General features: G+C 37.6%; 1 protein-coding gene across 2 annotated transcripts; it reads left to right on the forward strand.

Moving 5' to 3' along the window:
• The first annotated feature begins 356 nt into the window (after window positions 1–356).
• Window positions 357–7,187, forward strand: LOC110903139. 2 transcript variants are annotated; one of them, XM_022149295.2, is made up of 3 exons: window positions 357–742; window positions 1,474–1,623; window positions 6,595–7,187. In XM_022149295.2, the coding sequence occupies exons 2-3, from the start codon at window positions 1,505–1,507 to the stop codon at window positions 7,022–7,024; spliced, it is 549 nt and encodes a 182-aa protein (XP_022004987.1). In that variant the 5' UTR covers window positions 357–742; window positions 1,474–1,504; the 3' UTR covers window positions 7,025–7,187. The 2 variants fall into 2 exon arrangements, with proteins under 2 accessions (XP_022004987.1, XP_022004986.1); XM_022149294.2 differs by having other exon boundaries at window positions 357–611.
• The last annotated feature ends 18,038 nt before the right edge of the window (window positions 7,188–25,225 follow it).

A 25,225-nucleotide genomic window follows, 5' to 3' on the forward strand; every position in this document is an offset into this window, starting at 1 on the left:
GACATTCTGGATGAATTGGCTGGAAATAAATATATACCTAAAAGTTCGATTAAGTCTCTTGATTACTTGCTAAAAATAAATTCTAAGTCGGCCACTGTCACACATTCTTTACACCAATGCACAGTAAAGTTCTAGCAGGTTTTTTTTATTCTTTTTTGACGGTTTGATTCATGCATAAGTTACTTTCATGCTTTTTGAGTTTATTTACACCAATGCACAGTAAAGTTCTAGCAGGTTTTTTATTCTTTTTAACGGTTCGATTCATGCATAAGTTACTTTCACGCTTTTTGTGTTTATTAAATATATACATCTATACTACCTTATTTTGAAGCAACATGTATAAGAGAGCCAAGCTATGTTAGAGAGGATAAACTTGCATATTTTCAAAAAAGATTAAGATACTTTAGAGGCATTTTAGGGATTTCATGCATGGAAATGTAAATGAAAGTCATTAAGAAGCTTCTTGGTGAATCGTCTGTGGATTGAATGCTTACTCCTATGAATCGTTTGTGCTTCCCACACACATATACAAGACACTCTGCCTCTCTTCATCTTCAATTTAACCGATCATCACGTCTTGCTTGATTTTTTAGGGATTCGATGATTGAATGGTAGGAGCAAATGGAATATGCGAATTGAATCTAAATAGGGTTTGGCCGAATTAACCTACTTCCGGTCGTTCTATATTGCTTCTGAAATCGAAAAAGTGTTTGATTCTGATTGTTAAACCTAGAAATCGAAGGTCTTAAATCTATGCTCCCTAATTCAACTGTTGGAAATAAATATATACTTAAAAGTTCGATTAAGCCCCTTGATTGCTTGCTAAAAATAAATTCTAAGTCGGTCACTGCCACACATTCTTTACACCAATGCACAGTAATGTTCTAGCAAGTTTTTTTTATTCTTTTTAACGGTTCGATTCATGCATAAATTACTTTCATGCTTTTTGAGTTTATTAAATATTTTAATATATGTACACTCGTAGACACATGTACATGAAACCAAAACCTTAATAATATGCACTCACACTCGTTCTCATTAATATAACAATAATCGTTGAATCTAGTTTATTTTCAAACAAAAAATATAGAAAAATGAATTAAAAAGTATGTGTTATTATCTTGGTGTGAATAACACCCTCTTCTATAAAGAGCCGGAGAGATGCCATTAAACCCACAAGAGTTCACAGCCAAAAAACATGGAAGATTTAAACATCGTAACAACCACACATGAACTTGAATCTGCCACCCCTAATCCATGCACTGCATGGTAAACTTACGTTATTTTTTAATATCCGGTCTCTTGTACCACTAATATTATTGTTTATAGTATTAACACGCTTAACTGTGGATTTCACGGTTAATGTGTCAAAACACATTGATGATATTTGAAGTGGGTGGTATCTATCTAATTATGAACCTCGCATATCTGCTATTCATGCTCAATGTCGTCCTTTATTTTTTCTTTCTGTAGGTCTGTTGTTCCGAACACTCAAAACCCAACTATGAATATGGAGATGGATATGGAGACGGAGACGAAGAATTCAAATATGGAGATTACCATTAGCATTAAACCTGATGAAACCATGCCACCATTTCCCAACCCTAATCCACACTCTGCACAGTAAGTTCAGGTTTCCTTAATGTTTTTTTACAATAGCTTTTCAGAGGTTTAAACTTCCGCTTGTGTTTTATACAAGATTCGATCCATTGAGAAACATGTCTGTTTTTCTATGAAACCGCTATTGTTAGTTTTTGTGCTAAACGACGCCCTCATCAGTGATGTATTTTTTAATCCAGATCTCACCTATTTTTACATATATCTGTTTTTTTGAACGACCAACAAAAAAGTATTCATTAAAAGAGAAGCCTAGCAATCTGCTAGACATCAAAATTACAACACCAATAGAGAACCACCAGGGCTGAAGACAAGCCCAACACCAAACTAACCAAAACTATGAACAAAATACATTAAAACTTCTCCAATTATATGATCCCAGGTAAAAGATGTTGGGAACAATTGGATCAATCAAGCAACACACCAATTTTGTTGGGAACTACAACCGACGTCTTTTTCTTTTTATTAAACTTAGAATTAGAATGAAAACTAACTCACGATTAAAATGGAGACCTGCAGGGTCGTCTCCGAAAATCACAGAAGATAAAAAATGTGGGCCCTATTCATTAATCCATTATGTTTGTTTATTGATTTGGGCCAAGTCATTAATTCATTACACACTAAAACAGCTGGGCTTCTGAATTTGATTGTCAAAATTAGTTGGGCTTCGAAATAATTGGGCTTTAACGTGTTTGGTTCATAAATCTAAGCCCTTTAAATGATCTATGTAAATGGTTAAATAAGAAAAAAAACTTACAAATTTAAACAACAAAACATGTAAACTTTTTCTATATAAATGGTTAAATGAGAAAAAAAAATAACTTACAAATCGAAGGAAGCCAAAATTTAAATGTGTAGGGGCCGGACTTTTAAAGATCCAATATTCTACAAAATAAATTTCTTTCAACGACGGACGTATCCATCAACGGTCCTTAGAGGGTGGGAATTCGTTGTTGATACTTTGTTGGAAAAGAATTTAACAGTGATCTATCGACGAAAGACATCTATAGGCGGAGCCTGAACGAAAAATAAGTATGGGCCGGACTCTAAAAATCCAAATTTGTAGGGGCCGGACTTTTAAAGATCCAATATTCTACTATACAAAATAAATTGGTAATTTTCGTTAAAATTAACTATACCAACGAAAAATAGTAAGGGTCAGGGAACCAACTAAAGAGATTCCGTGACGGCTCTCCTCAAGATTTCAAGGACGAACCACCGACCTAATTTTTCACCAGGTATATATCTGCAGATATTTATCGATACTCTTCCGACTACACCTATAAATTCTCGGCGGGAATATTAATAGAAGTCTTATTTCTAATATTATCGATGGATTAATGAGGGTTATTCCATTAGAAAAGAGTACCCGCTGACAATAACCAAAGTTGAACTTACCCTCATCGCCCGGCCCCCTCGGTTATTAGTCAGTGATGGTATATTTTATCTTCTGTTTTTCATTAAATTTTGTTTTTACTGGGAGTCACCACGGATTCGTTGGTTTCATGTAACAATAATATGTAGAAAGGGGAAGGATCCACTAAAAGTAGATTTTAACTAAGTAGACTAAAAAGGATTGTGATGATGCCATGTGGCACTCCATATAAGTAGGAAGGAATGACATTTTGGTTCTTATAAATAGGAGTGTGAAAATGACATGTGACACCCTTTTTGTTTTCTAAAAAATACAACAAAAAAGTCCAGTACAAAGAATCCAATACAAAAAAAATATAACACAAAAAATGCAGTACAAAAAAATATAGCACAAAAAAATCTAGTACAAAAAAATATAGCACGAAAATATTTAGTACAAAAAAATATAATACAAAAAATCCAGCACAAAAAATTGAGAAAAAAATTAAGAAAAAAAAAATCAGCACAAAAAAATTTAGCACAAAAATATAGTACAAAAATTCAGCTCAAAAATGATATACAACACATTTTTGTGGGTTTTTTAGTCGTCATATTTTATATAGCAATATGGTACTCAAGTTAAAGATAAAAACGCTTGATTTTATAGTGAATTTTTTATGAAAAAATAATGTCGTATAAAAAAGTTATGAACTTTTAAAAAAATGAGGGTGGAATATGTTTTTGTCTTGCATGTGAGAGATAAAGTCAATAAATAAGATTTTCTTAAGATACCGTTACACTTCTCTTTTTGCTACATTTTCATCTTAACCATTGAAAATAATATCGCTACTTATATTTACTAAAAAGGATTCTCTTTGTTAAATTGAGATATGATGCAACAGGACATCTTCAAAGCTTAAAAAAATAAATAATCCAATACAAAAAAATATAACACAAAAAATAAATAATCCAATACAAAAGATGTACTGATTTTTTGTGTTATATTTTTTTGTATTGGATTATTTATTTTTTTAAGCTTTGAAGATGTCCTGTTGCATCATATCTCAATTTAACAAAGAGAATCCTTTTTAGTAAATATAAGTAGCGATATTATTTTCAATGGTTAAGATGAAAATGTAGCAAAAAGAGAAGTGTAACGGTATCTTGAGAAAATCTTATTTATTGACTTTATCTCTCCACATGCAAGACAAAAACATATTCCACCCTCATTTTTTTAAAAGTTCATAACTTTTTTATACGACATTATTTTTTCATAAAAAATTCACTATAAAATCGAGCGTTTTTATCTTTAACTTGAGTACCATATTGCTATATAAAATATGACGACTAAAAAACCCACAAAAATGTGTTGTATATCATTTTTGAGCTGAATTTTTGTACTATATTTTTGTGCTAAATTTTTTTGTGCTGAATTTTTTTTTCTTAACTTTTTTTCTCAATTTTTTGTGCTGGATTTTTTGTACTATATTTTTTTGTACTAAATATTTTCGTGCTATATTTTTTTGTACTAGATTTTTTGTGCTATATTTTTTTGTACTGCATTTTTTGTGTTATATTTTTTTTGTATTGGATTCTTTGTACTGGACTTTTTTGTTGTATTTTTTAGAAAACAAAAAGGGTGTCACATGTCATTTTCACACTCCTATTTATAAGAACCAAAATGTCATTCCTTCCTACTTATATGGAGTGCCACATGGCATTATCACAATCCTTTTTAGTCTACTTAGTTAAAATCTACTTTTAGTGGATCCTTCCCCTTTCTACATATTATTGTTACATGAAACCAACGAATCCGTGGTGACTCCCAGTAAAAACAAAATTTAATGAAAAACAGAAGATAAAATATACCATCACTGACTAATAACCGAGGGGGCCGGGCGATGAGGGTAAGTTCAACTTTGGTTATTGTCAGCGGGTACTCTTTTCTAATGGAATAACCCTCATTAATCCATCGATAATATTAGAAATAAGACTTCTATTAATATTCCCGCCGAGAATTTATAGGTGTAGTCGGAAGAGTATCGATAAATATCTGCAGATATATACCTGGTGAAAAATTAGGTCGGTGGTTCGTCCTTGAAATCTTGAGGAGAGCCGTCACGGAATCTCTTTAGTTGGTTCCCTGACCCTTACTATTTTTCGTTGGTATAGTTAATTTTAACGAAAATTACCAATTTATTTTGTATAGTAGAATATTGGATCTTTAAAAGTCCGGCCCCTACAAATTTGGATTTTTAGAGTCCGGCCCATACTTATTTTTCGTTCAGGCTCCGCCTATAGATGTCTTTCGTCGATAGATCGCTGTTAAATTCTTTTCCAACAAAGGATCAACAACGAATTCCCACCCTCTAAGGACCGTTGATGGATACGTCCGTCGTTGAAAGAAATTTATTTTGTAGTGTTCTAACATAATTTATAGCTTGTAGATTTTAAAGTATTTGTTTAAATTTATTTTGTAGTGTTCTAACATAATTTGAACAAATAAAATGATAACAGATCTTTAAAGATTTATATATGAAAAAAAAAAATTACTTTTCGCAATCTACTATACTATTTATACAATTATGTTATGCTATTTATACAAATCTCGTCGCATGGAATAGTGTCAACCGTTTGCGTGTTGGCTGGCAATTGGTGGAGACGGGCATCCCAATCCCAATCGGTAGATGCCATATGACATTCACTAAGACTAATTCTTTTTGGCTTTTTGGCTTTTTGCATTACAATGTATACATTTGCAAACCAAGTTAAACACAAACAACGAATTTGGTCATTGTGGTGGGGTGGAGAACAGTTTGGTATTCAAACCTCTAAACCCGGGTTTGAATCCTGTTTGGATTGAATTTTTTTTTTTTTCTTTTTTACTTTATGTGTTACCAAACTTACATTTGCAAACAAAAGTTTAACACTAACAATGAAAGTGGTGGGGTGTAGAATAGTTATGCTTATAAACCTCCAAACCTGGCTTCGAATCTCGTTTGGAGTATTTTTCTTTTTATTTTTTTGGTAAATTAAAACCCTATAAAGTTTATTTTCCCGGTTTTCCCTTTGATATTTTTTAATCTGTCAAACTTTAACAAAATTATTTTTTTTCTTCGGTTTCTTTTATATTCTTTTAGGGTCTTTTTCCTCCGCGTAATGATTTCGTAAACTAAGTTGTTGGATTGAGTGTATGTATCGTCGCAATACAACAATGAACAAATTCGATTATGAAAAATGCAAAAAAAAAAAAACCTACGTAAAAAAGGGCGCAGCAGCACCCTGGTTAAAAACTAGTACAATACAAAACAAGTAGACCGACCAATTGTTGTAAAACTAACTGGCTAATTTTTGCAAATTTCCCATAATTTAGACTTTTTCCCGAATATTGATTTCTAAACTTTTGCAACTTCTTTTCCATATATTTGGTCAAATTCTAAAACATACTGGATAAGTGTTTCATATTCTTAGCTCTACATCCTATGACTATGTGTCTACCTTACCTCACTTGGTCACTTTATACTTTGTGTTCTTATAAGATGTGCCTGTGAACCGGCTTTTTATGTGTAATGGTTAACGTGAACTAATATTCTCTATTTTTATTTTGTTATTAACTTTATGTAGGGTTCATAATTACCCGGGAATGTTATATCTCATTTATGCGGCGACACTTGTCTACATGTTTCCATCAATGATAAATCTTGTAGAACTTAAGTTTCAAAACAAAGAGCGTTCTGTTTTCGAAACTCACGGGGTTTTTGCCTACATGGCCGTTGTGGCGTATATCATATCAGTACCGATGTCAGTGGCTTTGTTTTGTTGGAGAGCTCGTTTTGAAAGCTTGAAAATGAAAAGTTTGTCCCTTATCTATTACAATATCTTACAAAGTCTTTTTTATTTCTCGAGCATTCTTGCACCTCTCTCGTTTGTGTTGGTGTTGTTCTCCTTTCATGGGCTTGACTTGATTGCGTATTCACTTGTATTTACACTCTTCTTGGCCATAGTTGCATGTTCATTTAGCAACTACATTTTTAAGAAGGATGCACCAAATTAACTTGGAAGCTCTTAGAAGAAACAAGACATCGGCACACGTATGTTAACTAGCACTGAAGAGTAAAAGTCAACAATTTGACATAAGTTTGTTACATAATATTATGTATTTTTGTTGAAGCACAATAAAGCCTCCTTATTCTGTATAGAAATTATAAAGCACTCTCAATCCATAAGGACTTTTGTAATCATTGTTGTGTGTATGAATTTATTAATGATAAATGTTTCTTGAATCTTGACATAGTGTCACTGATGGGAGATTCCATATGCGTTGGTTCATTTCATCCCATATAGATCATCTACATAAAGCAAGAACTGAAAAGGCCAATCAAAATAAACACTATAGCAAAAAGAACAGCAATACCAATTTGATTTTGACAATAGATCCTTAACCTAATAGACTGACTAGGAGTCACTGGTTTGGAAGCCTGGGTGTCATATGTTTTATATTTAGTAAGAAGGGGCTTAGATCCATCATCTGCAAAAGCCATCTAATCACGTTTATCAGAAGCATCTTCTTTATGCTCTCATGACTGATAAAGTCTGGCCTTTTGTTGTGGTGTTGAATAGAAAATACTGGAACTAGAAATAGAGATATTGGTGATGTGAACCACCTATCCACCTTGTGTTGTACTTCAGGCCTATCATCATCTGAAGGCAAACCAGATTGAAACTTTCTACAACAGTAGTATAGTTACACATCTGACATTAATTAATCAATTAGCCATTTACATTAAGCAATTAACAAACAGGTATCTTACATCTTCCCCTATAAGATATTTTTTCAAATATTAACACTTAAGAATTGCATTAAACATGCTATTTTAATCTAACCAAAGTTGTTAACTTAACCATTACTAGTTTTGTCTTCATGCTGGTGTTTTATCTGAGATATTCAACATCCAGTACCATGTATAGAATGTATTCAATGAATCAAAACACAAAACAATTCTAATGTTGAAGGATTCAATGCCAGATTGATTGTGTAACTAGAGTATAATCACAAACAACAAGCACAAATCACAAAGAAAAACAAAAACATTCCCTTCTCCATCTCTCATAACCTAAATCGAAGGTCTGAAACCCTTATCTGACAAAAAACTCGCAATAAAAACCAAAATTAAACTAATTAATCCAAAATTCATAATATCAAAATGCAGCAATGTTCATAACAACATGATTCCAAACTAAATTTGTTCTAAAATTGCAGAATTAATAATAGAATCAACTTCAATCACGTATTCGGATTCTTCATCTATACATTAAACCTAATTATTAAAGGAAATGAAGAGAGAAACTGGCCTAATTGGAGTCGCCGACATCAGATCGGTGAGAGGATTTCTTCGAGCGGCAAATCTCTACAAAATCAGATTGGCAAGAGGTTTCTTCAATCACGTATTCAGAATCAGTCGTTGGATTTAACACATGCTTTCCAACTGGAATTAGTCGGATTGCTTGTAAGATTAAACTAGTAATAAGATCCGTGGGCATTGCGGCGTGTTTCATTCACAAATATCGAACGTACTAGTCCAAGCATTATCCGATGTGTTAACCATATGAAAACGCAAGTTGCATTGCGATTGGATCAAAACGTAATATAAATCGAATTTATATCGTACAATCATAATGTATTATACGCGACCTGACTAACTCGAATTTATATCGTCAAGCCAAAAACTCTCGAGGGGTCAAAGTGGCATTTACAAAGTTTATAAAAAGTTAAGTGGTTAAAAATTGCATTTCCTAAACTTATGGGCTAACAAAGGGTAAAGATAAAATTTGATAAAGTTTTGGGGTAAGAAGGGAACTATAACAAAGTTGGGGCTGAAAATGAAACTACCACAAATTTGGGGTGTCAAAAGCAAATTATTTGTAAAATAGAGTAGTAGTTTAGGGACTAAATTTGTCATTTTATGAAACTTTGAAGGTACCAAAGTGAAGGGGCTAAAATTGCAACATCATGAAAGTATGGGGGAGGGGGAGGCAAAGCCGGTGGGGTTTCCACCGACTTTGTCTTTTAAGAGTATTAGTAATATAATTATTGTGTTATATTTAATTGTGGAGCCATTATAATCATTTATATTATATAGATCAAAATATATTATACCTATTATATAGAGTCAAATGCCCGGATACTGCCTGTAGTTTACCCTTTTTTCACCTTTAGTCACTAACTTTCTAAAATTACAGCTGTAGTCCTCGACTTTTCAATTTTCATTCCCGGATAGTCCTGTGCCTAACATCAGTTAGTTTTCTCAGTTAAGATGGTGTGAAATGACAAAAATACCATTTCCTTAAAAAGAGCAAACCACAGGGACTATACGGGCATTTAGTAAATAAAAATAATAAAAATCTAATTAATAAGTCAAATTTCAAGTGGGCCCCACAACCTACGCCACCCTCACCCTACCCCCTATCATCTTCTTCTTCTTCTTCTCGACATCTATCACCCACCTGCAAATCAAATCTAGATCTTCACATAAATCATTACTCATCAAACTAAACTAATCCCCCACCCTCACCACCTGCAAAACAAATCTAGTTCTTCACCTGCAAAATCGAATTGAACTCTTCCTGAAATTTGGATAGGTGTAATTATTGTTTTTTATAGATTATTTATTGTTTCCACTTTACAAATAATAATAAGTGGAATAAAAAAGCGCCTAAATAAATCTAGATCATGATGTTGAACAGAAAAACAAAAAAATCATTATCATATATTCGTCCTCGCTGTCCCCTTCCTTCAACCACCCAACTCTGTTTCTCCGACGATATCAACCATCATCATCATCCAGATCCATCAATCAATCCCACATAATCATAATAACAATAATAAACCCAGATGTTAGCTCTCATATAAATTGATGCTTATTCTTGATTTGATATAGTTTATGTCGCCGCCATCACCCCCACTTCTTACATTGCCGCCTTCACCTCCATATCCACCTCCACCACCGGCATCTCCACCGGAGGGTAGTAGGTCGACGGAGTTGACAGTTTGGGGCTTGCAGGTGAAGGTGGGAGGTCATTGTTGTAAGCTTGTTGGTGGTGATGAATTGAAGAAGAATGGGAGGTGGGGATGGGACCCACTGGCATATATTTTAAGGAAAGGGTATTTTTGTAATTTCACACCCTTCTAACTGAGAAAACTAACTAATGTTAGGCACAGGGACTATCCGAGAACGAAAATTGAAAAGTTTGGGACTATAGCTGTAATTTTAGAAAGTTGGGGGCTAAACGTGAAAAAAGTTCAAACTACAAGGACTATCTGGGCATTTAACTCTATTATATAATTAATTGGTAATTGTTGATGGACCATATTACCCTTATTAACTAATTAGGTTTCCTCTTGGGTGTGTATAAGGCGATAATTAGAGAGGTTAAGGGTTAGACACTAATCATAACATTAAGAAATCACCCCTCTACACCTCTCTCTTCATTCGAATTCCTTCCCTTGAATTTAGTTTCACCATCATCATCTTACACCCTAAGGAGGAACCATATCAAGCTGACAATTATGTCGAATTCAATGGCTCCTGCGTCTCTGACTGGATTCTTTGCTGGTCTGTCTGCTGTTACAGGTATTTTCACATGTTTTCCATTATGTTTATACAAAACTGATCAACATTGCTAACACTGAGTCGGATTGTTAAAGGAAATGAAGAGAGAAACATACGAGATCTACTGTGAGTGAGCCATGAGTCGCAGATCTGTTTTGATGAATGATGAGCGGCGAATTGCTAATATTGAGCAGTTGAGTCGTTGGAATTAGATCAATGAAAGATGAGGATGATGAACGATGATCGTCGGAGTCGCATATCTGATTTGATTAAATCCGAGAAGTCGTAGATGAGGACAATGAACGATTAACAGATTTGTTGTGTTCGGATTGAATTTTCTAAAATATGGCGACTGTTAGTTTTAAGAACTTATGATTGTTGGCAGTTTTTTACCCTGAACAATGATGAGTAACTTCTGCTTTTTCAATTTTTCTTGTATCTGCGACCACTTTATACGGTCACAAATTTTGTTTTTTTTTTATTTTTTCGTATTTACTGTGACAACTCGTACTTTCGAGGTTAGTGTCGTTTAACCTCGTGATCCTAACTTCGTATTATTCCTTTTCACGTTCCTTGTTATGATAAACTTGTTAAACGTACACGTAATTGGTTATGATTGAATGTTGAAGTTGTGTAATACTAAGTGTTAAGCTAGTTAGGACGGCCGCACATGTTGATCGGGCTACCTTAGCCGCACATACTCTTTAAACTCTTGTCTTGGCCCACACTTTTTATCAAGCCCAAACTGCATGAGCCCAATCCCTTATTGGTTATGCATACATGTAGAACTAGGTGGTATGTGTTTGTGATTTTTGGAAAACATATCAAACCCTAACTACCTCTCCTCTCCCACTCGAAACCGACGGCAGCTTTGATCCCTTCGAAGCCCTCTCTTGTTCGAGCGTCTCTCTCTTGTGCTCAAGCACTCTTGTTTTGTTTTGCATTCCGGTTAGTACTTTATCATTGTTCACCTTGGTTGATGATCGATATGTGATGTATGAGATTGACTGTGATTTAGGGTCTTGCTAGAAATCATGCATTGATATTGGAATGACTGTGTAAATATTAATAGCAATACACGATGAATAGATTATTCGGTGATTTTCATATGATTGACAAATGATTAGATTGGTCAGGTAATATGTTAGCATAGATCAATGAATTAAGGTTACATGTTGTGTATACGTCAATGATTCTTTGCATCTGGACGTTCACTGTTTTCGGCTGGATAGATGATTGTTATAATAGTATTGATGATATGAATATTTGGTTTGGTGATTACATGATTAGTGTATGATTGTGCTTATGTAAATGGATAATACGGTTATGATTTTGTTAACTGTGATGAATGACGGCAATTAGGGTTGTATGAACATGGATAAATGATGCTATTTGATCTGATTTGGAATATGACAAAGTGTTTGCTGATTGTACGGGATGGTGGTTAATAAGGGAATTGATAAGTTACATTGTATGGGGTTTTGACAGAGGTAGCGAGTCGCAATGTCATGGTTCTAACTCGAAAGCAGACTTCACAAAACAAGAAGACTCTAGACCAACTGGTTGCAAGTCGAGACCAATGTGGTTCCGACTCGGGACATGACTCGAAACCATGGGGTTTCGAATAGTGAAGTTATCACTCGAGACCTTCAGTTGCGACTCAAGATCTTGGAGGTTGCGAGTCGAGACCTTGTGGTCTCGACTGAGGTCCAATTTGCAATTTAGTGGGTCACACACTTGGGTGTGGACGACACACTCACTGAGTGGGCTTGTGTTAATGGGCTGCACACACTGTTGAGTGGGCTGTATGTTATTGGGTCGCACAATAGAGTGTGCGACTGGAATGCTGTTTGCCTATGTGAACTATACATGAAACTTGAGACATGTGTGTTTGATTGTGATTGCTAGAATACGCGTATGAATGTGTGATTCAATTGTATATGCAAAACTGATTGTTAAATGGTAACACATTAGGGTTTGGTTGACCAACTTGGAACATGAAACTTAATTTACCGAGCAAATCTAAGGTGAGTTCACTACTCTTTTTCAAGCATGCGTCCCAGGGAGGGACAACTGGTAAATATTCCTGGGAGGAATACTGGTTTTATTGGGTTTAAATTCAATGTTGGACAATACACTCAAATCTATCACCCTAAGTCCCATCTACTATCGAACTAGTTGCCGGGGAGGCAACGGGGTTATTAGTTTATAGCGCTATTAGGTTTGGCACCCTCACACCGTACCAGGGTGGACGGGCGTGAACTCCTGACCTTAACCACTCAACCAATGTTGATAGGCATTGGGGAAGGGCAAACAAACTGACGCCATCTTGTGGTACTCGAGTTATTATCAACATGCTTTTAAACTAAACACTTGGCAACTAAACGGTTTTACAAAAACTGTGAACTCGCCAGCTTTATGTTGATACACTTATTTGCATGCTTGCAGCTCGTTAGATACGTGTCATGGGACTTGCAGTCTGGGATGCTGGAGTGGTCATGGGTCGTGATGCTTGGAGAAACATTGAACATTTGCTTGTTTGAATATTATGGTTTTTGAAAAGCTTGAACAATGAAACTATGCTTCCGCTAAACATAAACATGTTTTAAATTAAATGTTTTGTTGCACTACTTTCATTAAATGGGAATTTTACTTATTACTTTACTATTAGTTCAATGTGATCGGTCGCTAGATCCTGGTACGTCACACGCCTCGCGGGGGTTTCAGCATGTGGTATTTTAGGGGTGTAACAGTTCGGTATCAGAGCCACTGGTTATAGTGAACTAGGTTTTAAAAAGTTTTTAAAAAACTAGACTATAACCGAACAGTACTGAAAACGACCATGACACTCAGCTCCAGATTGCAAGGTTCATCTTCCGTTTACTTTATGCATTACATACCTAGTGTACACTTACTGATGATATTTCATACGGTTGCATACTTGGCACTACGATGTGATTACATGTGTTGTTTGATTATGTTACGATGCTTTGATAGTACCTCTAGACTTTCGTAATCCTAAACTTTGTGATATCGTTCGTTTTGTCACTCGAATCTGGGGAACCTTTTTGCGCGAGTTAAGAGGAGCTGAGATAAACATGCAAACTGCATTATCGTTATGGGTGCATACATAATGATAATGTGGGGTGCATGTGAGTCCCAGTAAGGCTTAACAAGTGTGGAAGGGTGTCCTGCTCCATTACCCGACATAATGAGAGAATTTTGTAATCCATAGAAGTCATAGCGATGGTTGACTTCTACTCGATCACAAACCTTAACCTTTTCCACTCTTCTTATATAGAATCATGAGCGGACGTGGCAGACGCAATGGTGGACGTGGTGATGGCTGCGGCGATGGACGTGGCAACATTGTTATGTCCCAGGCAGAACTGACTGATTTAATCAATACTCGTGTGGCTGAAGCCTTAACCGCTCAGCAGGCTGGTTTGATATCTACCAAACGCTCTTATTCCTGTATCGTACACTCAACTCTCATTTGTGCATTGTATTTTCTTTCGTCTTTAGGTCAGCCTGCGAATCAGAACCAGAACAATCCGCCTGCTTGCACGTTTAAAACATTCATGGATTGTAAGCCACAGACATTTAGTGGAACCGAAGGAGCAGCGGGACTACTTCGTTGGTTCGAGAAAGCCGAGTCAGTTTTTGCTATGTGTAACTGTCCCGCTGGGGACAGGGTGAAGTATGCTACGGGCACACTGGAGGATGGTTCCTTGACTTGGTGGAATTCCCAAGTCCAAATGTTGGCCATTGAGATGGCGAACGCAACTACTTGGGATGATTTCAAAGAGTAGATACGTGAGGAGTACTGTCCTCATGACGAAATTCAGAAGTTGGAAAATGAGTACTACAACTTGAAGATGGTGGGATCTGAGATCGAGGCCTACACGAAACTCTAACACCTCACAAAATCATACCCAATAATGTGAAGACACGTGTCATAAACCCTAGACAGGTAGTAAGTTTACTTTGAAGGGCTAAAGATGTCAATCGATGAAAAGATGTATGCGGAGGGACTAATTGTGTCACCAAGTGAAACTAATACCTTCGAGTAGTCTAAATACGAACCGGGAGCCATAGAATATTTATTTACACTTCTATATATGGCCATCATTGACTAAAGTTGTTTTTTGATAAGTTACAAGACAATAGTAGAGATTATTCAAGTCAAGGAGCCATTTGTGTAAACTTTTGAAATTCTTCTCGCTGACAGATCGTATACGGACCGTATGGGTTCTTTCCTTACGGTTCGTAAGGACTGGTACTGGGCAGAAAATTTGCTTAGCTGCCACACAAACATCCAACACAATTCAGAATCGGTACCAAGGGCTGTTAGCTGTTTTGGGACACGTATATGGACACTTGTTAAGCTCTCCTAACTCCCCTGGACATCTGGTAGCAACACAAGACCCTCCCTTGCACTATAAATAGATGCCATGCCCCTCATTTCTCCTTACTCATTCAAAAATTACAAACTCTTCTCTCTAGCTTGGTTTCTCTGAGGTTCCTGATGCAAATGAGCAAAGAAATGTTGCAACAAGAGGTCTCTTTATATAGGAACTTTGATGCAACAAGATCACCCCAACTAAGTCTATAGATGTTGTAAGATGTTCCCAGGTGTCCCTATACTGCCAAAAACCAGTTGCAAAGCCCCTTAATTCGAATACCACCCTTCTATGGCGGTGTAACTTGTTATAACAGGCATCTGTCCAAAAATCGCCCAGTTACAGGTCTTACGGACCGTAAGCCTTTGGCCTTGCGGTCCGTATCCGCTCTTCAAAATTTATCGCCCAGCTCCGCCATCTTACGGACCGTAAGGGTTCACCTTTGCGGTCTGTAAGCCTTCATTAGAAGACAAAAACTTGTAAACTTTCAAGTTTTGACCATGCAATCTTTCCATCTCCGAATCTCATGTCTTCTTTGCAGTAGGGGGACCATATAGACAGGCTTTGCATGTCCTTGCATGTGTTGCCATGCACATGAGGTTTTTGGACATATCTAAGTTGGCTTTTAAAAATGAATCTTGTCATAAATGCACCTAGAATCCCATCATTTGTAACTTGGATTATTATTATTATTATTTGAAATTATCCGGATTTGAATATTTATCAGATGTTTATAAAACACATTAAGGTTTAGGATTAATAAGAAGGACACTCAAAGGTATTTAAATTAACATGTTGACACTTTTAATCCGACTATACATCTTTTAACTTGATCCGCATTCATAACATGTTTACCTCACATGACACTTGTCTTTATCTTATTGGGTATGATTTTACGAGGTGTTACATCCTCACCCCCTTAAAAGAAATATCGACCTCGAGATTTACTGAAACAAATGAGGGTACTTTTCTTTCATTGTGGACTCTACCTCCCACGTATACTCGAGACCTCTACGGGCATCCCATTTAACCTTTACAATTGGCACATGCTTCCTTCGAAGCTTTTTAACCTGTCAATCCTCGATCGACAAAGGTTTTTCCACAAACTTCAAGCTCTCATCTATGTGAACATCCGTATGTGGCATGACTAGCGACTCATCAGCTAGACATTTCTATAAATTGCAGATGTGGAATACATTGTGAATACCACTGAGCTCTTCAGGCAAGTTTAACTTATAAGCCACTGTTCCTACACACTCGATGATCTCGAATGGTCCTATATACCTTGGGCTTAACTTACCTTTCTTACCAAATTGCATCACTCCCTTCCAGGGTGATACTTTAAGCAAAACTTTATCGCCAACCTCAAACTTTAGAGGTTTTCGCCTTTTATCAGCATAACTTTTCTGCCTATCCCTGGTAGCTTTTAGGCGATCATGAATCTGGACAATCTTGTCCGTCGTTTCAAGGACTATATCCGGTCCTGATAACTAAGCTTCTCCTACTTCTGCCCAACAAATAGGCGTTCTGCACTTCCTACCATATAATGCCTCAAATGGGTGCTGCCTGAATGCTTGTATGGTAGCTATTGTTATAGGAGAACTCGATCAATGGCAGGTGGTTATCCCAACTACCACCTAAGTCAATCACACATGCACGAAGCATGTCTTCCAAAGTTTGGATTGTACGCTTACTCTGTTCGTCCGTCTGAGGATGGTAAGCCGTACTAAAATTCAAGTGTTTGCCCAAAGACTGTTGGAAACTTTTCTAAAAATGAGATGTTTATCTAGTATCCCTGTCAGAGATAATAGACACTGGTACGCCATGAAGAGATACAATCTTATCCACGTACAACTGGGCTAATATGTTGGAGCTATGAGTCTCCTTGATGGGTAGGAAATGTGCTGACTTAGTCAGTCTATCTACTATCACCTAACTAGTATCATTTCCTTTCTTTGTCTATGGCAATTTGGTGATGAAATCCATTGTCACCATTTCCCACTTCTAGGTGGGAAGTTCAGGCTGTTGTAGCAAACCTGACGGCTTTTGATGTTCAGCTTTGACTTGTGCGCATGTCAAACATTTGGCTACATAGGTAGCTATAGACTTCTTCAAGCCTATCCACCAATAATTTGCCTTCAGATCCTGGTACATCTTATCAGCTCCAGGATGAACGGAGTACTTAGAACTATGGGCTTCCTGGAGGATAACATCCCGAAGTCCTCCATAAACTGGAACCCATATTCGTCCATTTAACCTCAGGATTCTGTCCTTGCCATAGGATAACTGCTCTTCAGTTACTCCCAGCTTTTCATCAGGATAGTTAGCTTCTAATACAGCTTCCTTTTGTGCAGCTAACAACCTTTCATTCAAATTATTCTTTAATTCAATGCTCTTGGCATTGATTCTTATGGGCTTCAACCTTTCCTTTCTACTTAAGGCATCGGCAACCACATTTGCCTTGCCTGGATGGTATCTTATGTCACAGTCATAATCATTCAGAGTTTCCATCCAACGTCGCTGCCTCATGTTCAAGTCCTTCTGACTGAACAAATGTTGAAGGCTCTTGTGATCAGAATCGATCACGCACTTGGTTCCATATAAATAATGCCTCCATAGTTTTAGTGCAAATACAACGGCACCCAACTCCAAGTCATGGGTGGTGTAATTCTTCTCGTGTACCTTTAACTAACACGAAGCATAGGCAATAACTTTGCCCTTGTGAATAAACACACATCCCATCCCCGTGTGTGATGCATCACAATATACCACAAATTCATCAATTCCATCAGGCAACATCAATACTGGAGCATTGCTCAACTTCTGTTTCAGAATATCGAAAGATTCTTGCTGCTTAGACCCCCAGTCAAACTTGCTATTCTTGTGGGTGAGTAAAGTCAGGGGTGCTGCAATTCTTGAGAAGTTTTCAATAAATCGCCTGTAGTATCCTACCAGTCCTAGGAAGCTGCGAATCTCCATAGGCGTCTTCAGCTCATGCCAGTTCATAATGGCTTCAATCTTAGCGGGATCTATTTGGATACCACGCTCACTAACAACATGTCCAAGGAATTGGACTTCACGAAGCCAGAATTCGCACTTTGAAAACTGGGCATAGAGCTTTTCCTGTTGAAGCAGCTTCAGAATGCAACGGAGATGCTTTTCATGGTCAGCTTGACTCTTCGAGTAAATGAGAATGTCATCGATGAAGACGATGACAAATTTGTCTAGATAGCGCTTGCAAACGCGATTCATGAGATCCATGAATGCGGCAGGTGCATTAGTGAGCCCAAAAGGCATCACTAGGAACTCGTAATGACCATAGCGAGTCCTAAATGCAGTCTTGTGTACATCTTCATCTTTAACCTTCAGTTGATGATAGCCTGACCTCAAATCGATCTTAGAAAAGTAGCTTGCCCCTTGTAATTGATCGAACAGATCGTCGATCCTAGGCAAAGGATACCTATTCTTGATAGTGACCTTGTTAAGCTCACGGTAATCGATGCATAGACGCATCGATCCATCCTTCTTTTTGACAAACAAAATTGGCGCTCCCCAAGGAGACGAACTAGGTCTAATAAAACCTTTAGCTAACAAATCATCTAGTTGTGTCCTCAACTCCTTCATTTCTGTTGGTGCCAACCTATAAGACGCTTTCGCAATAGGTGCTGCTCCAGGGATGATGTGAATTCTGAATTCTACTTGCCTATCTGGTGGTAAACCAGGTAGTTTTTCAGGGAAAACTTCTGGGTATTCAGAAATGATGGGAATATCTTCAATCTTGGGCTTCTGCTCGTCGATAGTTACCTGTGCCATATAAATGACACAACCCTTCTTCAAGCATCTAGATGCCTTGAGCATAGCCACTTGCTCAGGCAGTCCATATTGGGTATCTCCCTGAATGGTAAGTGGCTCACCAGACGGAGTCTTGACCACCACTTGCTTCTTATTGCACAATATCTGGGCTTGGTTATGAGATAACCAATCCATGCCTATAACTATGTCAAAACCGGCTAACTTCAAAGGAAGTAAGGACAACGGAAAGGAGTGGTTCCTAATGGATATGACACATCCATCTAACATAGTCGAGGCTGTTTCTATGGTTCTATCGGCTAATTCAACCTCACACTTTACGCTTAGGGTTCTAACAGGTAGGTTTAACAACTTACAAAACTTATCATCAACAAAAGATTTATCTGCTCCAGAATCAAATAACACCCTTGCATATACATCATTAATTAGGAAGGTACCTGTTATCACATTGTCGTTCTGGATAGCCTCCTGTGCGTTCATCTGGAAGACCCTAGCATTGGTCTTCTTCGCTTCCTCAGCCTTCTTCGCAAACTTTGGGCAATTGGACTTGATGTGCCCTTTCTCATTGCAATTGTAGCATGTTGCGTCCTTTATCTTCTTTTAGTCTAGAGTCTTGTGCTTAGAAGATTTACAAGTCCCACATGCTCTCGGCTGTGACTGGGATTTCGACTCATATCTGCACTTCCCGAAATGGTGCTTCTTGCAGATTTTACACTTGGGCTTATCACCCGTCTGCTGACCCTCCTTCTTAGACCCAGAACCCTTTTTGTGGTCATTGTTTCCCTTATGTTTCTTATCCGAACGCCGTGAGTTATCATCCTCACGCTTCCTCTTTTCAGCATCGGTGTTTCTCAGCGATCTCTGCCTGACCGCGTCTAGAGTAAGGGACAATGATATATCAGCTGCAGACCGAAATGTAGCTGGTCTTGAGGCCTTCACACTCGCCTTGATTTCTGCGGCTAAACCCCCAATGAACCGAGCTATCCGCTTGGGTTCTGGTGTCATAAGGTAAGGAACCAACCTTGACATTGTGTTGAAGCTTGTAAGGTAGGCTTGACAATCTAGGTTTTTCATAACCAACGATAAGAAATCAGACTCAATCTTTTCAACCTCATGCTGAGGGTAGTAGTTCTCCTTAATCAATGCCACAAACTGATCCCGTGACAGATTGTACAATGGGATTTTTCCGGTAGCTTGGATCAACAACCTCCACCAAGCTAGTGAGTCCCTCTTGAATGATTGAGATACAAACTTTACAACATCCTTATCAGCGCAACCACTGATATCTACCACAGTGTCCATCTCGTCCAACCATGTCATGCAATCCACTACCCCTTTCTCCCCAGTGAAATCCCGGGGTTTGCAAGAAACAAAGTATTTATAAGTACAGGACTTGACACGTGGTTCATTATTAAATACTATCCTCTTGGATGGAACACTGTGCTGGTTTGAGGAATGTTGAGCATCCTCTTTCTTGGGCCCATGTTGTGTAGAGGGTGGCTTACTGTGTGCCTCAGATTGAGTTCTAAGTTTAGAGTGTGGTGCGGACAGGGTCCTGCTTCGAGTCCTGCTGGATTCATTAAACTGCCGCTCCATAGCTTTTGTAAGAGCATTATCCATTAATGCTTGCAGTTCCGCACCGGTCACATGTATCTTAGTATTTTCATGGTTTTCCACTGAATGACTGTTTACCTCTTCTGACCTAGTCATGTAGCTTTAATTGCTACATAAAAGAAAATAATTGACAAGGTTTATTTAGAAGCTTTTACAGTATTTTGTAATTTCTTAACCATGGTTTTAATAACCATCCTGGTTAATTTGTTAAGTATTTATATATTCAAGATCTTTATTACAATCCTTATTTACAATATAATAATAGCACAAAAGCCTAGTCACACAGATAGATTTAATTTATAACCAGGATTTTACAGAATCGAGGTATGAAGGTTTGAATCAAAGTTTATTACCTTTTCTTGACAGGGGGTTGTAGGCCACTCCTGTCTTTTAGTTCCAAAGGACGTTAATTATAGCACGTAGGCATTTCATCCTTAAGGGATAATTATATAAATAATGAGGGAGTTGGAATAATCCAAATTAAAAATGACTTAGGTGATTTTATCGAATCACAGTTTTCCAAGAATGTTAACATGTTTTCAGATGTTAACAAGGAATTGAATCTTTTAAATAGGTTTTACCATCTTGGCCATGTGTGCAACGACATATAGACTAGGTTTTACCTTTAAGATTCTTTTTAATATTTAACGCAGAACAATCCTAAAGTGAGATGTTAATATGGATCTGAATCTAATTATGGAACTACCTTCTTGGCCCTGTCTTAAGGTGACACATGGCTAGGTCTTGTCCTTTTTAGATTTTGCCATTTTATTATAATGGTAGATCTTATAATAGGAATGTTATTTTATTTATTTTCACATTTTGTGTTTATGCATATAATTAATAAAATGAAAATTTAAATCAACCATTCCATTTAAAATTAAACAGGTACAATTTTGCCCTAAACGGGACTTCTAAAGAAATAACACGCCCACGCAGGGGCTAAACAAAACAAACATACCCACGCAGGGGTCCACAGAAAGACATGCCCACGCAGGGGCAGAATACAAAAAAACATGCCCACGCAAGGGCTGAATACAGAAACAAAAGTCCACGCATGGACTTGATTACAACAAATTAAAATAAATAAGGATTTTCATAAATCCCCTCTCTTGGACTTCCCCTTAATTAGGCTTGCCAAACCTTTGAAGAAGCCTTGACGTTCCCTGGGGTCTCTTTGAACCTCCCGCTCAACCTGGTTCAACCTTTCGAGAACCTCCTGTTGTCGCTCTGGCGGGATCAATTGCTGTTGCGTTGGTTGCTGATGTAGAGGTTGAGGAAGTGGAGGTTGTTGGTACCTATAAGCTGGATATCCAACTCTCCAGGGAGCTTTATACGGTCCCTCAGGGTGGAGAGCATTGTAGTCCCATGCGGCCTGGTATGGGTCAACATCAGCATAGTTGTAGTTGGTATGGGCCGGCTGCTCAAAAGGGTTGTACGCCACTGAACCGGCGTATGCAGGAATTGGGTTACCAAAACCCAACGGTGGTGGCGCTATAGGCGTGGATTCTACCTCCTAGACGGGGTTTGAAGGTCCCCCCATCTGCGGGTCTTCATGAAGTGGAGGATAGTGGCTGCCACTTGAAGGTTGAGGGGTGCTGATACGCACTCCTCCTCGCACGGACATTCATGCGTTTGATCTTCTCCGCCTCGGTGGCTCCGGAGGCGGTTGCTCAACTGGTGGTGGTGGTGGCGGAGTGACTGCCACGAAACGCGAATCCTCGAAAGGATCCTGATGCTGCTGCTGCTGTTGTTGCTGCTGGTACGGCGACGAGTGCTCAGAGGGGGTAAAATACAAGTTATACTGGGTGAACCTCGCCTGGTAACTATCTGGACCACGGTAAGGTGATCCGCGAAAAGATGACCCATCAGAGATCTCGATGGGATGGTTAGGGGTTCCAGACGATAGCTCTGCGGGATCGGTGTCCTCGTCCATATCCATGGCATTATCGCCGGTGAAATGGTCCTCTGGTCCCAGTGGGTTAAAACCCACTAGTTCATCAATATAGTTTGCCGGGTTGAACCGGCTTTGAAAGACAGGTGTGGGGTCGCCAAAGGAATGGTGCGAATTGGACCGCTGGAGAGGTATAAAGGAAGGTTGTGGGTTATGGGGCTCATTTTCAGATTAAGGCATGAAGGAGTGGAGATAAGATGGTGATGAGCTTAGAGAGACGGATCGCCTCCCTGGTTCTATATAAGTCCTCCAAGGTTCTTGTGGACTTGTGCTCATTGTGATGGACGGGGTTTGCCGGTGCGAGGGTCCGGCTTCATGATCATGACCCGTCATTGGGGCCTTGCCTCTTCCTCTTCTCATTCTTGGCGGCATGTTGAACCTGTCAATATAAACAAAGATAACAACAAGAAAAATATATAAAGAGAAAAATAAAACAAATCAAGATTTGTCCTATGTTCTTTGTCTAGACTCGAAAGTTGAGGAATGTGCAATTGTGTAACTGAGATTAAACACAAAAGGCTAGTGTTTAATTCACTCAGTGTTGGCTCTGATACCAACCTGTCACACCCCGATATTTCCACGTATTACCGGTGGGCCCGGTGGGGAGTATCGTGACGTAGTTGATATCATCATAGTCAAACAACACAAATTTAAATGCACAGCGGAAGCAAAAGATAAATTTATTTCAACCGAATAAAAGTGTAATATTAAGTATCACAACATGGCTGAAAAAGATCCACAGGCGGATCAAATAAAAAGGAAACTTTGTTCAACAGACTTTATAGGAATCTAAGCTTGCGAGACTTTTATTTGATGCTAGGAGAGGCCAGCCTATTCCGATTAGTACCTGCACTTAGCCTTTTTGGGAAAATACGTCAGTTTACACTGGTAAATACAATTTAACTGACTCATTTTGAAAAGAGTTTGAAAATTAATTTAGAATGCACGTGGCACAAATGATTTTATAACTTGGGATAATTATTTATATATAAACTTGTAAAAGAATTACATGTTTCTTATACGTTCAGTAGCCCGGGCTGAGCACTGGGTTAAAGATTAATTGACACACCACATGATAGAGTCCCGCGGCGAGTTATTCTCGAAACCGGCGGTTATATCTTTTTATTTATAAATGCACTGGCGGGTGTACGCCTACATCCGCGTGCTAAGGTCGTGGCCATTTCTATGAATGATGCCAAGGATATCCGGGACATGGTCATTAACCCCCCAAAGGCTTTAAGAAAACAAAACAATTTAAACGGGTCATTTCAATAAATTAACCTTCATACGATCAAAAATTCAATGCCCGACCAAGCGGTGTTTTATATACCGTACCGCAAGCCCGTATAAGGGAAAATAAGTTAAAAGTATTTACCTTTGCAAGTAATAATCACAAACATTAAGTGCACGTAGCTTTTACCGGGTCTCCTAATCTGGAACGAAGGTTTTTAATAACCTATTAGATTCCTAACAGGTCTTTAGTTAAGCCTAAACTTAGACCGGTTAGTTTTAAAAGGAAGATACGGTTCAAAACGCACGATTAAGTGAAGACCGGAATAGAATGTGATTTAGACCCGACAAGTTTGAAGACTTGTATAATATGGGTAAACTAAACACATTCTGGATTTTGAGACAAAAATGATAAGGTTTGACCCGTTTCGGTCAATTTATGCAAACTAGTTACATAAATCGAACCGAACGCGAAAAATGCGTAACGGGTAACCATAAGAGTCATATACAGGTTTCCTAAGTTAATATGTCTTAAATATGTTGTGACATCAATAAGATATCTTCTATTATGCCCAAAACGGATTTTAACTCAAACTATGCCCCGTAGGGGCATTTTGGTCATTTTAAAGGTTATAAAAGAGTTTAAATATCAAACTGAGTTACAGGTCTGATATAATCAGTAAAAATACTTAATTTAATAAGTTATAACAGTAGGGTATTACATATGTGTGAAATTTATCATTTATAACCAAACTATGCACCGAAGGGGCATTGTGGTAATTTCACATAAGCCTAAAAGGTCAAAACTGGAAATCTGAGTTTAAAACTTTTGCTTACTGTTAAAATATAAAAATTTACTGAAAATATCAGTAGGCATTAAACCTTATATGTTTAAAATAGTTTTAATACATACAATGCGTTAAAAAGCCGTAAAAAGGCGGTTTGAAGCTATTTTTGGGTTTTATAAGAAAAGCTGATATTTTTATTATTCTAGAAAGCTTAAAATAATTTATTTATCATTTAGAATCAGTAGCAAAAGGTTTGGTATCAAAATGATTTGTAAAACTCATTTTATAGGCCAAAAGGGCAAAACCGACAAAAACCGAATCAAGCTTAGAACTCTATGTTATGCTCAGCCTAAAAGTAATTAAAAATGTTCAAAAATCCCAAAATTTTATTTTATATCAGAAGGTAAAAAGTTTGGTATAAAAATTGGGTTTAGGTAGGCTATATGCTAATTATGCCGTTTAATTAATAAAAGGCTTTTCATTTACGCTAATGAGCATAACTCCTAATCTAGACCTCAAACTGATGTCAAATTTTAAGGACAAGTCTATAAATCAGTAACTAAGGTTTCTATTCTTTTACATTTTCAAAAATCACATTTTAAGGTCATATGGGCATAATAGTCAACAAATAAGCATTTAACGGAAAGATGCATATGAATCGGATAACTAATGAACCAAGTTGTATAATCACAGAGGGTTATACTAACATGAAACCTGGTCCTAATAAAGCTCTAAGGCATTTCTAAACTATGCTCTAATGGGTCAGAACTGAAAGTCAAAGCAAAAGTCCGCTTATGCGACTTTCGGTTCTGAACCGAGCTTAAACTGAAAATTGTCTGGGTTGTT

This window comes from Helianthus annuus, chromosome 4 (genome assembly GCF_002127325.2).
Source record: "Helianthus annuus cultivar XRQ/B chromosome 4, HanXRQr2.0-SUNRISE, whole genome shotgun sequence".
Classification (NCBI taxonomy): domain Eukaryota; kingdom Viridiplantae; phylum Streptophyta; class Magnoliopsida; order Asterales; family Asteraceae; genus Helianthus; species Helianthus annuus.